General features: G+C 51.9%; 3 protein-coding genes across 3 annotated transcripts; all 3 read right to left on the reverse strand.

The window, feature by feature from the left end:
* Positions 1-11: 11 nt before the first annotated feature.
* Positions 12-3167, reverse strand: PV06_06126 (uncharacterized protein). Its single transcript, XM_016407206.1, has 3 exons — positions 2646-3167; positions 2095-2582; positions 12-2039 (listed from the first exon to the last, which is right to left on the reverse strand). Exons 1-3 carry the CDS (start codon positions 2986-2988, stop codon positions 429-431), a joined length of 2442 nt encoding a protein of 813 aa, XP_016262810.1. The 5' UTR covers positions 2989-3167; the 3' UTR covers positions 12-428.
* Positions 3168-3481: 314 nt separating this feature from the next.
* PV06_06127 (uncharacterized protein) lies at positions 3482-7422 on the reverse strand. Its single transcript, XM_016407207.1, has 5 exons — positions 6940-7422; positions 6660-6882; positions 6427-6602; positions 3871-6374; positions 3482-3811 (listed from the first exon to the last, which is right to left on the reverse strand). The coding sequence occupies exons 1-5, from the start codon at positions 7120-7122 to the stop codon at positions 3604-3606; spliced, it is 3294 nt and encodes a 1097-aa protein (XP_016262811.1). The 5' UTR covers positions 7123-7422; the 3' UTR covers positions 3482-3603.
* A 583-nt stretch (positions 7423-8005) lies between these two features.
* On the reverse strand, positions 8006-10472 carry PV06_06128 (uncharacterized protein; the record flags this gene model as incomplete). The annotated part of the gene is made up of 1 exon (XM_016407208.1): positions 8006-10472. The coding sequence occupies one exon, from the start codon at positions 10470-10472 to the stop codon at positions 8055-8057; it is 2418 nt and encodes an 805-aa protein (XP_016262812.1). The 3' UTR covers positions 8006-8054.
* Positions 10473-12108: the final 1636 nt, after the last annotated feature.

A 12108-nucleotide genomic window follows, 5' to 3' on the forward strand; every position in this document is an offset into this window, starting at 1 on the left:
TCCCTCGCCCTGTCCCTTGTTCCCCTCCCCTTTCGCTACAATCACGTTCAAGCCCACCGTCGGATTCGACCTTGGAACGCCTGAGTTGTTCAAAAATAGAATTCATATTGATGTACTACTGCCTGGTCATTGAAACACTTTTTTTTGATACCGTTGGAATGATGCTGGACCGTGGCATTTGGAATCATGACATGAAATGACCATATCGCGAAGGTATTACTCGTGTATGTAGTCACAGGATAAGGGTATCGTTTTCGAGTCATCGTGCGACCGTTTGTGGACTCGTACGCCCGGATCATCCGGGATGTGTGTATGTTCGTTCAACATCGGACGTATGACACGAGTCGAATCAAGATCGCCGGATCTGAAAACGGCGTTCTCCTCCGTCCGGTGCGGTGGTACGGGGTACGTGAAGATTCCCAAGGGACTCATCCGTAAAAGGGATTCTGCACGTTTGGGTTCCAGTCGTCCGTCAAGACTGCGCGCGGCTGGCCCGCCGGGGTGTACGGCATGTCGAGACCCAGTTGGTCGAGGTCGTTGGGCGACTGGCCGAACCCGAGCAGGTTGTTTTGGAAATCACTCCCCAGCCCGTCAAAGGCAAAGTCCATGTGCAGGGCGTGCCCGTTCGTGATGACCCCTGCGTAGTTCGTGTCGAATTCGGAGCCCGTCCAGGCGTACAGCGTGGGGTCGTTCATGTCGGGGAACGTGATCGAGTCCATGGCCAAATCCGTCGGGAGGTGGTCCAGGTCGATCGAGGTGCTGGTGGTCGTCGTTGGGTGGTGGACTCGTGGGGGCCTATTGTCCAGAGCCGTCATTGGCGTGGCGTTCATGACTACCCCCGCCATACTCGTAGTGGTATGTGGTCCGTCCTGGATGAACTGGATCGAAGTGGCTTGAGGTATCGATTGCGCTTTCTTTTGCACGTCGTTACTTTCACTCGGCTGGGCAGGAGGACTGTTGTAGGAGATTCCGGTCGGTTGGATGCCAGGGGTCGAGATGCCACCCACCTGGCTTTTGGCGATCATCTGGCCGATCAGGAAACAGGCAGAATCCGCAATGGGCCAGATGTCTCGCAATTGCCACAATGCTCGGATGCAGTGGTGGAATTGTTGGCCTGGCAAGTTCTGACCCTTTGTCTTGATCTCCACCAGGAATGCGGCCAGGGCGAACAGCATGAAGCTGACGGCCAACGGCGGGAGGAACCTGACCAGATCACGCTGCTGTAGTCTTTGCACCATCTCGGCTATGTCGTCCGCTGCTTCTTTCACCTTGTTTGTGGAGTCAGTCGACATTCCTTTCGAGAGCATTTGGGGCCTGTTCAGGTTCTCCGTGGCCATCAGATACATCATCCGAAGTAGGGCCCGCTGCAGGAAGAGGGCGTCTTCCGTGAGAGAATCGTAACGACGCATGTTTTCGGAAGGCGGAAGCAAAACCCAACAGCTGCTCGGCAGATCTCTGTACCATTGAGCTACTTCCTCCCCGAGCTTGCTCAACTGTGCCGAATCAACGTGCGTAGCTTTGGGTTTGTATAGCATCGTAGCTTCGGCGGTCGACCCACCGAAGACTCGCAGGTGGTACAGATCCCGGATGATGTGACCCATCGTCAGCAGGAGATTGATTTGGGCGATACACATTTCAGCCAGGCTCTTCTTAAGCATCGTGTCTGTCAAGAATGGCGTCCCCTTCAGTAATGGTATAGAAGTGTTGATGGGTCGTATGTCAAAATCATCATACCAGAGTGGTATCAGATTGATCTCTTCGTCTTTGATTCTCATTGGACGTCTCATGCTTACTGCCGTGATGCGGTCGCGCATAACGCAGGTCCACCAAATTCGTCTCCACAAGCGGCAAGTTTTGAGGTCTCTCTGGTAATAGGTGATCCTCTGGTTCAATCCCAGGCTTATCGAAATCGATATGCAGACACCGCACCAGTGCCACGGGTCTTTCTGGTCGTTTTCGGAAACGTACCAGTAGTTGATGAGGAGGAGAGATTGAATGAGAGCGATACGATCGACATCCCAGTCGAAGTCGTATAGCATCTTTAGCAAAACAACATCAGCATAACTGACGGGAGCGTAAACAGGGCTTACCCACCTTGACTTTCTGATAATAAGCAGCCCTGGCTGCTCTTCGATTTTCGTAGCCCGCATTTTGAAGTTGCTCAAGGTCGACAAAAGCGCTTCCGGCAAACATGACAGCTTGGAAAAGGGTCAGACTAATCTTTGGGCTATTGTTGGTGCCGTCGATGGCGCCGAGTAGCTCTTCGAGGTCGACCACCGGCATATATGGGTAGACGTAGAGCACAAAGCATCGGAGCAGTTGGTCGCGAAGATCATCGTTGGGAATAGCCAAGGCGCCGCGACTTGATAGAAAATCAATGTCTTGCCTTTTGATACTTGGTCGAATGGGACGAATGTACGACGGAAGGTTGACGACCGATGATGCTGACTGTGACGATGAGGCAGCACGAACATTCCGGCTTGTAGGCCGGTAGCCTAAGGTATTTATATTGTGGCTTGGATCTATTCCAGGTGGACTCTGAAGGTTGATGCCCGTGACAGTGGAAGGAAGTGCCGTTGTACCTTATGGAGTAAATATTAGCACGACCCGATACAGCACTATGAGAACTCGAGGCATGGACTCACTAGGATCTGGGGCGGCGACATCTTTGAAAGGTTCTTCTACGGTGTCCTCGTTCGAGTGAGAGTCCTCGGACACGGTGGATTGAGCTTGAATCAACGGAGGTATAGTGACCAGGTTTGTCAATTGTCGTTTTTGAAGTCGATATTTCCTGCTTCGCCTAGACTCGACGACGACGCATTCAATGCCATCAGACTCGCAATTGTGGCATGGCACACCCGATTTCATCAGGTCGCACTTGACCTTTCTCGTTCTGCAGTGGTGACATGCTTGCGATGCTCTCTTCTTGACGACGCGATCGTTGTTGGAGGATGATGTGGCAGGACCATTGCTATCTTTGGGCACCATGGCGTCGTGTGGTCATTTCAGTCATGTTTCCACCTCACCTGACAAGTCTCCTCGATCGTTGTCAACGGTGGTGGTTTTTCGAATGAGCTGAGATGACTTTTTAGATGTTTACCAAAATGGAAAGAAGATGCCGAGGGGTTTGGTAAGGAAGGGCGAAGGATGTGCACGGGACAAGTATGAATATGGTTAGTTAAGGCGATTGAGTCTCCAGCTCCCTCAAGGCCCCAGAGTTCATGCCTAAGGAGTTTGACAAGCCACCATCATGGTTCGCCAATACGAGTAACGGAGCATGTGGTGGTGGAGGAGGAAGACGAAGAGAGGAGAGAAAGAATTCCCCGGTTTCCTCCTCGGTTCCTAAATTTTCCGACGCCGAGTGACTCAGGCATTAATAAGCATTGAGGAGGCAGTACCTATAAGGCATCACAGTAGATATCTACCTAGATACTCGTATACAGTACAGGTCGACAAGGAAGCGAGAAGCATGACAGGATATGCGTCATGAAATTGAGATTGCATCAACTATCGAGTCTCGTCACCCATCTCTATCTACCCTCATGCTATGCGTTCGAAACATTGCGTATACTACCCATCATCTTCCAACAATATCGCCAGACATCATGAAAAGTAACTTCGCACCGTAGCCTGGCCATCTGGCGACAGCGACTGCAATATCTGGTCGGCATTGATTCCACTCTGGGTCACCATGGCTTTAGCGCTCTCAGCAATCTTCTTCGCCGTCTGACCCTGGATCATCTCGGCCTCTAGTGCAAGTGCAATGTGGTGGAAGACTTGTTGTGCCTTGGCGAACACGGCGGGATTTTGTCTGTAATTCAAAGTCAGTCTTCACCATCACGGAAATGAAGAACTCATGGGGAAACTCACTGGTCAATGAGCTGCGCGACAAAGGAATAAGCGTACGGCGCGGCTTCCTCGTCGTTCACCACAGGTAGTGTATCAAGCCATTGTTCGACAACTTGTTGAGCATTCTGCACTTTCGAAGGATTGAAGTGCAAGATCTTTGCGATGGCGGCGCATGCATTCTCCGTCGCAAACACTTCATCTTCTCCTCTGGCATTGGGCACCCTCGTGATCTGGAAAAGCGTCTCGAGGCTGGCGGCTACAAACTCTGACCACGGCTCGCCTCCCTTTTGTGCAGCACTTCCAACGCCATAAGCAGCAGCCTGACGGTTCGCTGGGTTCTCATCCGTCATCCCACGCACCAGGGTCTTGGTGATCTCGCCGCTCAATTGCCATGACTGCTGGCCACAGAACTCCAGGACATCATCGTAGATGCAAAGCGCCCATTGACGTTGCGTTGCGTCGTTACTGGAGGCGAAGGACTGATAGAATGGCATGAGTCTCTCCCAGGGCCTCAAGAAATCGGTACCCATTTGCTTGAAAATGGTATGGAAGGCCTTATTCATGTCTGAGAGCAGTGTCTGGTCATCCTCGATGGCATATTGAACCGAGAGTGAGTCGTCGTCATCATCCGCGCCGGCTTGTGCCGCATCAGCTCGATCGTCCGCACGCTCCTTGACTCGCTTCTGGTAGTCCTCAAGTGCTGACTTGACGGATTGGATAAACTGTTCCATGTGTTGCTGTGTCAAACAATTCTTGCCCACCACTTCAATACTTTCGTAGAAACACTGGTACATCTCGGCGAGAGTGTCGATGGCAGGTTCAGCGCTGAGAATCTCGATTTCCTTGTCACAGCATTTGGCCCAGAGTTCCATAAGTTGTGGTGCATGGTCACCAAAGCGCTTTTTGTACGAATTGAGCAGCTGAGGAATAAGTTTCGCCGAAGCAATCCGGACGGGATCGTGGAAGAAGAAGGCCAGACCCGGAAGTGCTATTCTCTCGGTGATATCAGCAACGTACGGCTCAAAGTCAGCTTCCAGGATCTGCGCATAGATGGTGATCAATTCAATGGCCGTGTTCTTTTCCTCGAGAGTCGACGTCTTGATGCCGATGATCTTGCCCTTCAATGGCACCAGTTCCCAGCCATCTTCTTGATCCAAAACGTCGTCTTCGTTGTCGATGAGCTGAATGTCGGCTTTGGCGGACGCCAATTCAAGCAGCGGTGGCATGACACCAGGGAGGTAAGGCACAAAGTCTCTTCCAAGAACGCGGCACATCCGACCCCAGCAGTGGAGGAGATATTGCGACTGTGGGTCATCCTGTTCGGTGATGCTCTGCTGGATATTACCCAGCGTCTGCACCAGGGTGATGGCGTCTTGTCCCATCTTCTCTTTGCCGACAGCTAGGGCAATAAGCGTCGCGCATTCCATGGCCTTAGCACGGAGAAGTCTGTACTCCTTCGACTGCTCGGTTTGCAAGACTCGGAATAGCAGTGGCATCAGGGTGTCATAGTATCGTACGAACGCACTTTCGGCCGAATCAGCAATCGTAGCAATGGTTGACAAGGCTTGTTCCTGCACATATCGTTTCGGTGATTGGAGCAACTGGAGCAGGTGACCGAGTAATTGATCCAGATATGGTTCCAAAATTGCCTTCTCTGCCTCCTCGCAGAAGTTGACCAAAGCAGCTGCCGCATGGGCTTGAACACGGGGTTCTGGGGCCTCCAACACAGGTATGATGTTAGTGAGCACAACTTGGTGGTACTTCTCCTGCATGGGTCCAGCGAAGTCGGTACTCATCTGGCCCAAAGCATTGCATCCTGCGAATCGTACTCGCGGATGCGGATCCCTGAGCGACGGAACCACTAATTCGAGGACTTTGTCGAGCTCACCGATCATAAGGCTTCTGCAGCCTTCCGAAATCGCAGAGATGGCCATCAAAGCCGCGTGTCGGTCTTTCCAAGAAGCCGAATGCATCATTCTAGGCAGCCAGGTGAAAGTTGCTGGGAGCATAACTTCACCGCCCAGTTTGTTAGCCAGACGGTCCATGCACTGCTCGCCCGCAACGTGGTTCAGGTCGCTCTCTTCCATGTCTAGATCTTCCTGCGCATTCCACTCTGCGGCATCATCGTCGTCAATACCGATGTCTGTCATCAAACTCAGGCATTGTGTGACCATGTCGGTCGTGTATGAGGGTTCTTTCTTGCACATGGCAGGTGCCCATTCCGCAAAAGTAGCCATTAGTTCCAGCGCATTTTGACGAGTCTGGTCGCCCAAATCCTTCTCTTGGATACAGGATATGCTGAAGCTGACCAGGCTGGAAAAGAGTGCCTTGAACATCTTGGGGGCAACCTCAGCGAGCTCGATGAGGGACACAAATGCTTTGGAGAGGTTGTCGGTGTCTCCTGCTTGCTTTAGAGGTGGCAGGATATTGAGAATATCGGGGATCAAGGAGTAGTATTTCGATTGGGCCTTTTTGGTGACGGAGTGGAAAAATGAAGCAAATGCTTCAATTGCAGCGAGTCGGACCTAGATACTGTCAATGGACCAGATTTTGGGGCCAGGGTTTGCCTTCTCTCACATCGACACTGTCATCCTTGAAACCTTTCCCGAAGACTTCTAGCACTGCACTCTCGTGTTGCTTCTCAATAATTCCGGGAGTTGTTGTGAAGATTCGAAATGCGCACTCTCGCATGCCCGCATCGTTGGACTGACTTGCCTGGAAAAGGGCGGCCAGCAGTTCCACCCACATTTCGTCTGCATTGGGATGTCAGCCATCTGAGCAGATCGTTTCATATGAACGTTGTAACATACTGGCATCGACATATTGTCTTGCGATCTCTGCAATTGCGTCTCCGATTTTGTTCCTGACAGCGTGGACTTGCTCCCTTGCAAGACCCTCGAGCAACTTCGATCGTATAGCACCCCTGGCCTCGGGGCCGAGCGTAAGGAAGAGCTCTTTGTTTTCGTTTGTACCAGGAAGTTTCTTATTCTTCGAGGCCTGTTTTCGAAACAAAACGGCGGCAAAGGATCGGGTCTGTCACTGGTTAGAAGCCACTCTCAACGTTGTAGGCCGCATTGGCGTCGCGCGTACCGACGCATCTTCCGAAGCCTGCAGCTGTTCTACCAGGCCCATCAAGAGCATATCCGGCCGGTTGAGTGTCCAGTCATTGTTCAGTTGTTCCTCTGCCTGTGAGCGCAGGGAGTTGTCCGGGGAAGCGAGGGCCTGGAGGAGTTGGGACAATGCTCCCTGCACCTCGGCAGGGAGAACAGACATGTTGACGATGGGGACTTTTTCGCATGTGCCCCCAGGCGAGCTGAGGCTATTTATTCGCGAAGTGGTAGGGAATGATTGTGAGTTGTGCGCTCGGGAATAAAAATAGGATTTGTTGATACCTAATGTAAGGAAATTCCGGACCCCCAAAAAGCGTGAAACCCTCGAACGAGTGGCTTCAAAGAAAATTAGTATAGAAGTCGATCAGACACATTAATCTCCCACGGGATTGAAATATGGCCTGGACGGTGGTGGAGAGATGTAGAGCGAGACAAACAGATAAAGTCGGACCTGGCGGTCGACGTAGACGCAGATTGAGGAACAATAATTTTGGCGGCACCAGCAACACACTCGACGAACGATCTCCACCAAAGAGAAACTGTGGGCGTTGGTGAGCGCTAACTAAGCTTGGTATTGTACAAGCCCTGAAAGCCCAGACTTCAAGAAGCCCACAACCGAAAGAGAATACCTCAGGCTACTTGTTGTAGGCGCCTTGCCCGCCTATACGGGCCCCTAAGAACCCTGGCCACCACCCAAATGTGCACTAACAACAGCAGCTAGAGGGGCCTGTTTAATCCATGCTGTCAATCAAACAACACGTGATGTGTATCTCAGAGTGCCTCGTCTTGCCTTCTCTTGATTTGTCCACGTATTTCTTTGCGCTCTACGAGTTTTCATTACCCTTGCATCTGTTTCATCTATTTTCTCCTTCTCCTTCTCCGGTGGCCATCAATCCCAGACCTCTAACGAGGAAGATGACTCATTCCACTTCAACGCCCCCTCACAGTACAATCTCACACGCCTACAATGCTTTCGAATATGGCTGAAACCGACTCGCTGAAGCGGACGTGAAGGCTGAGACAGTATTAAAATATTCACTGGGTCATGAAATTATTATACATTAGATGTACAAAGTAAAGAAACGTCGCTTGCTTTCAACCAATGTTCGCGGTGGAAGGTAATGAAGGTAGGGGAAAATCGGGATCTACCAAGGGGGTGGAATAGTTGAACCCGGTGAGTCTCCTCAATGAGCTTTTGCGTGGTGGATGAGAAGACTCTGTCGGGGACATCTCTCTCTCGATTGATGGGGGAGAACTCGGAGGCGTGGTCGAATCTGAGATCTTCGAGTCCTCGTCATCCTCAGAGACTGCAGTGATTTCCGAGACATCGTCCAAGACCACTTCTTCATTCGTTTCCGGTTGCTTCCCCTTCGGTTTCCGGGCATAGCTGTACAGTGAAATGATCTGGTCAGTATCCAGTATCCTGATGGTTGGTACAGACTGTTCCTGGTCTGGTTCATGATCTTCCACGGGATGCTGCTTCGTCTCAGCATCATGGCTGTCAACTTCTTCGCAGCCATTGGTCGGCTCGGGCATCACGTCTTCGGAATCCAGCGTCCCAACATCGTGAGCCTCAATTTCTTGTAAAAGGATGGCATGATCGACGCACGGCGCTGCAAGATTCGGCTCCGGTGCTACCAGTGACTGCTCATTCGTTTCAACATTGTCTAAGTCAACTTCCTCCCTGACGTGGCTTTCTTTGAGTGGGATCAACTCGAAGCCTTCACTTGGGTCTAGCATGGATTGCTCCTCGGTGTCCTCATCGTATGCGTCAACTTCTTCCGGGACGTCATTTTGGTCGTGTGGGAAGGTTTCGTGATCAAGAGCTCCACTCGCCAAAGGTTGCTGCTCGATATCAAGGTCATCAATATCAGTCTGTTCTCGAGGTGTCGACTCTGTGAGTAGCGCTGATTCTGCCACAGGGACAGCCTTCTGGACCATATCCATCTCCTGTTCCACTGCTGACTGTTGTGCTTCTTGGTTTATTAGAGAAGGGATCGAGGCTTCCAGGCCGAGTTCAAAAGTCTCAAGCCCATGTCTCTTTGCGGACTCAGAAGTAGATGATAGAGTGAAACTGGATGGTGGCGATTTTTCAGTGCTTGATTGAGCAGTCTCCTCAGCTTCGATATCACTGAACACAGATTGGGCATCAAACGGTAGGTCCTTGTGAACAGGTAAGTGGAACAGGGATGTGTCGCATGCCTTGCTCTGATCCAGATGGTGTTGTGGCCAAGAGCCAGTGGGACTGGGGACAGGCGTCCGGGTCATACCAGGAAACCGGCGAATGCCCAATCCAGCTTCTGCCGGATCGGTGAAGGACCTCAGGTTTCCCATGCTTGACTTGCGGGGCGGGAGAGGTCTGAGGCGAGGCTTTTCAAAGGACAGTTGGTCGACCTCAATGCTGCTTTGGACCTCGAGAGTCGTCAGCACAGGTGTTATTCTCATCGTGTCCACGTGGTTCTGGGACATTTTTCGATGTCGGAAAGCTCGGAAGGGATTCTTTGATCGTGACCTTGCAAGTTTGCTTTCCTCGTTAAGAGAGGTTTCGTGCTCAATCATCGGTGCAGGAGTCTTCGGTTTCGAGCCGGGTCGAAAGTTCAATGATATTGATCGGATGGTTTTCAAGGTTGAAAGTCCTCTCTTACTTTTCGATTTCTCAACGGGCATGACAAGGGGCACCGGGTCTGTCACACTTCTTGTCATGACACTACCGTTTCCACGAACAAGAGATCGTCCACGAGATGGCAAAGGCTGGCAAACTTGGTCGTCGCACGAATCTGCCCCTTCATCGTCGCTGTCTCCAAGATCTGAAGAGATGTCATCGCCAGAGCTATCATAGTGCTTCTCATCAGGAGTATTATGAAATCCGGAATGTCGTTTCTCGCAACTGCCTGTGCTCTTTGGAGACGTGGCGGCGGTCGAAGGAGGCGAACTGTGCTCGGTATGGAATGCGCTCAAGAGCGGTGACATTGGTTCGCCCGTGGAAACGCTGGAACCATCGCTTTCGATTGTGACTTCGACGTGGCTGTCGAGTATTGTCCTGTCGATGTCCTGGCTGTCGCGGGAAGATATCTCGCTGACTGGCGTGGTTGAGACAGGCTGATCCTGTGCTGCCTGGCTCTCAATCTCGACCTTGACTTCGCTGTCCCAGACGAGTCCCTCTCCACTGGCCGCTTCTGACTCGGGATATGCTGGAGGAGCAGGCCCTATTCCATCAGCAGATAGCGAGTTGATTTCTGCAAGGAGACAGTCCTCGCAGATGGGGTTCAGAAACGATTCGTAAACGGTCTTGTGTTGAGGGCAAGCCCGTGGTTCAGTCGGCTTCGTACGCCCCTTGAACTGTCTGAATGCCAACTCAGGGTCGAACCCGGCGCCCTCGAGCCATTTGTCCCGCGTAAATTGAATGTTGGGTGCGAAACATGGTGTTCCTCCTCGCCGATATGAACGGCAGATAACGTTATGGCTGTAGCGACACCCACAGTCGCGATATGTCCAGATTTCAGTTTTACACATCCTTGCCTGTAGACAGGGCAAATCCGAAGACGACGAAGAGATTGAGAATATGAAATAGACAGCGAGTACTCCACAACAAGTATTATGTAGGACCTTTGTGGTGGGAATGTTTGGAGATTGAGCTGCCAAAAGCATGGACCGCGGAGAGGCGACAGCGCTCGCTTTTTGAAATAGTGTCTGTGTGTCGCTCTCGAGCCTCTGCAATCTGCACATCATCAACAGACACCGTGCGACACGCTGCTTCCATCTATATTATCGTGCCTGTGTCACTTGGCGCGCGCGCGTGTGTTGTGTGTGGCACAGATGTGAGTGGTGTTGGCGGCGACTTGCATGCATTATTCGAGTCTTGCCTGGTACTTGTGTACTGGTGGTATGCGCATCGTCTACACGAGAGGACAAATACCATCTCGGCTGGCTCTTGTTGTTCCATCTTACGTTCGCGAGATGTGTATCCCGACGATCACTCGTCAACAGCCCTTTCAGCGGAGTTTTGTTGATGATCTTCAGGTGTTGTCGTGGTGCTGAAGAATCTATAAAGTGCCAAACACCCGCACACACCCAAGCTTTTAGTCAAACCCAAGCCATGCCTCCCTATGCCATACCATACTATGCTATGCTATGTTGTTGTGATTGTTGTCTTTCGGACTCGAGAAATCAATCCAACACTCATGCTCCACCATCTTGGGCATGGTTTCATCGAAAAACACCTCGAACCTGCTCGTGATACCTGGCGACGTGTCCGGGAGTTTCGTTGACGATCTGAACTCCCGGTACAACGCCGCGACCAGTGTCAACATTTCGGCATTGGCTAGGTGCATGCCGATACACATGCGAGCACCACTCGAAAAGGCCCAGAAATAGCGGTTCCTGAGATCTGCTTCGGGGAGAAGCGCCCCGGAATCCGTCAACCACCTCTCCGGTTTGAACTGGAGCGGTGACGGGAACACAGTCTCATCTCTATGCAGGCAGAATGGCGACATGCCAACCACGGTGCCTGTCGGGATCGCATACCCGTCGATGACGGTGTCAATCGGGGACCGTCGTGGTTCGAACGCGGGTAGCGGTGAGTACAGGCGCAGAGTCTCCCTCACCACCGCGTTTAAGTAAGGCAGTTGAGTCAATTCTCTCGGCACCGGCACGCTGTTGTTTTCATCATCCACACAGATCCTCGACACCTCGTCCCTGAGCTTGTCTTGGTAGTGCTGGTGCTGAGGCAACGAAATCGCCCAAATCAAAAACATCAACGTGTCCGCCGTCGTGTCGATTCCGGCGAGGAGGTGATCAGCACACTCGGAAGCAATGTCCATGTCTGAAAGGTTGGCCTCCTTCCGCACCTTGAACAGGCGGCCGATGACCGTGTTCTCGGCGGCCTTGACCTGCACTTCGGCCGGGGCACTCTTGAAGCTGTAAAACGCTTCCAAGGCATGCTGGCGAATTCCAGAGTAGGTGAATGGCTTCCTCATCGGCATCAAGCCAAGCGAGGTCAGAACTCGTTCTAGTAGTCCCGTTCGCGTGGTGATCCATTTGGTATAGACTGGAAAATGAATCGCAAACCACGCCAGCCTCCTCCGCGCTGGGTTTAGGATGTCCGCAATCAACCCTTGAGATTCCTTACACCCCAACAAAGCCGAAGTTC

Source organism: Exophiala oligosperma (genome assembly GCF_000835515.1).
Source record: "Exophiala oligosperma strain CBS 72588 unplaced genomic scaffold supercont1.5, whole genome shotgun sequence".
NCBI classification, from domain to species: domain Eukaryota; kingdom Fungi; phylum Ascomycota; class Eurotiomycetes; order Chaetothyriales; family Herpotrichiellaceae; genus Exophiala; species Exophiala oligosperma.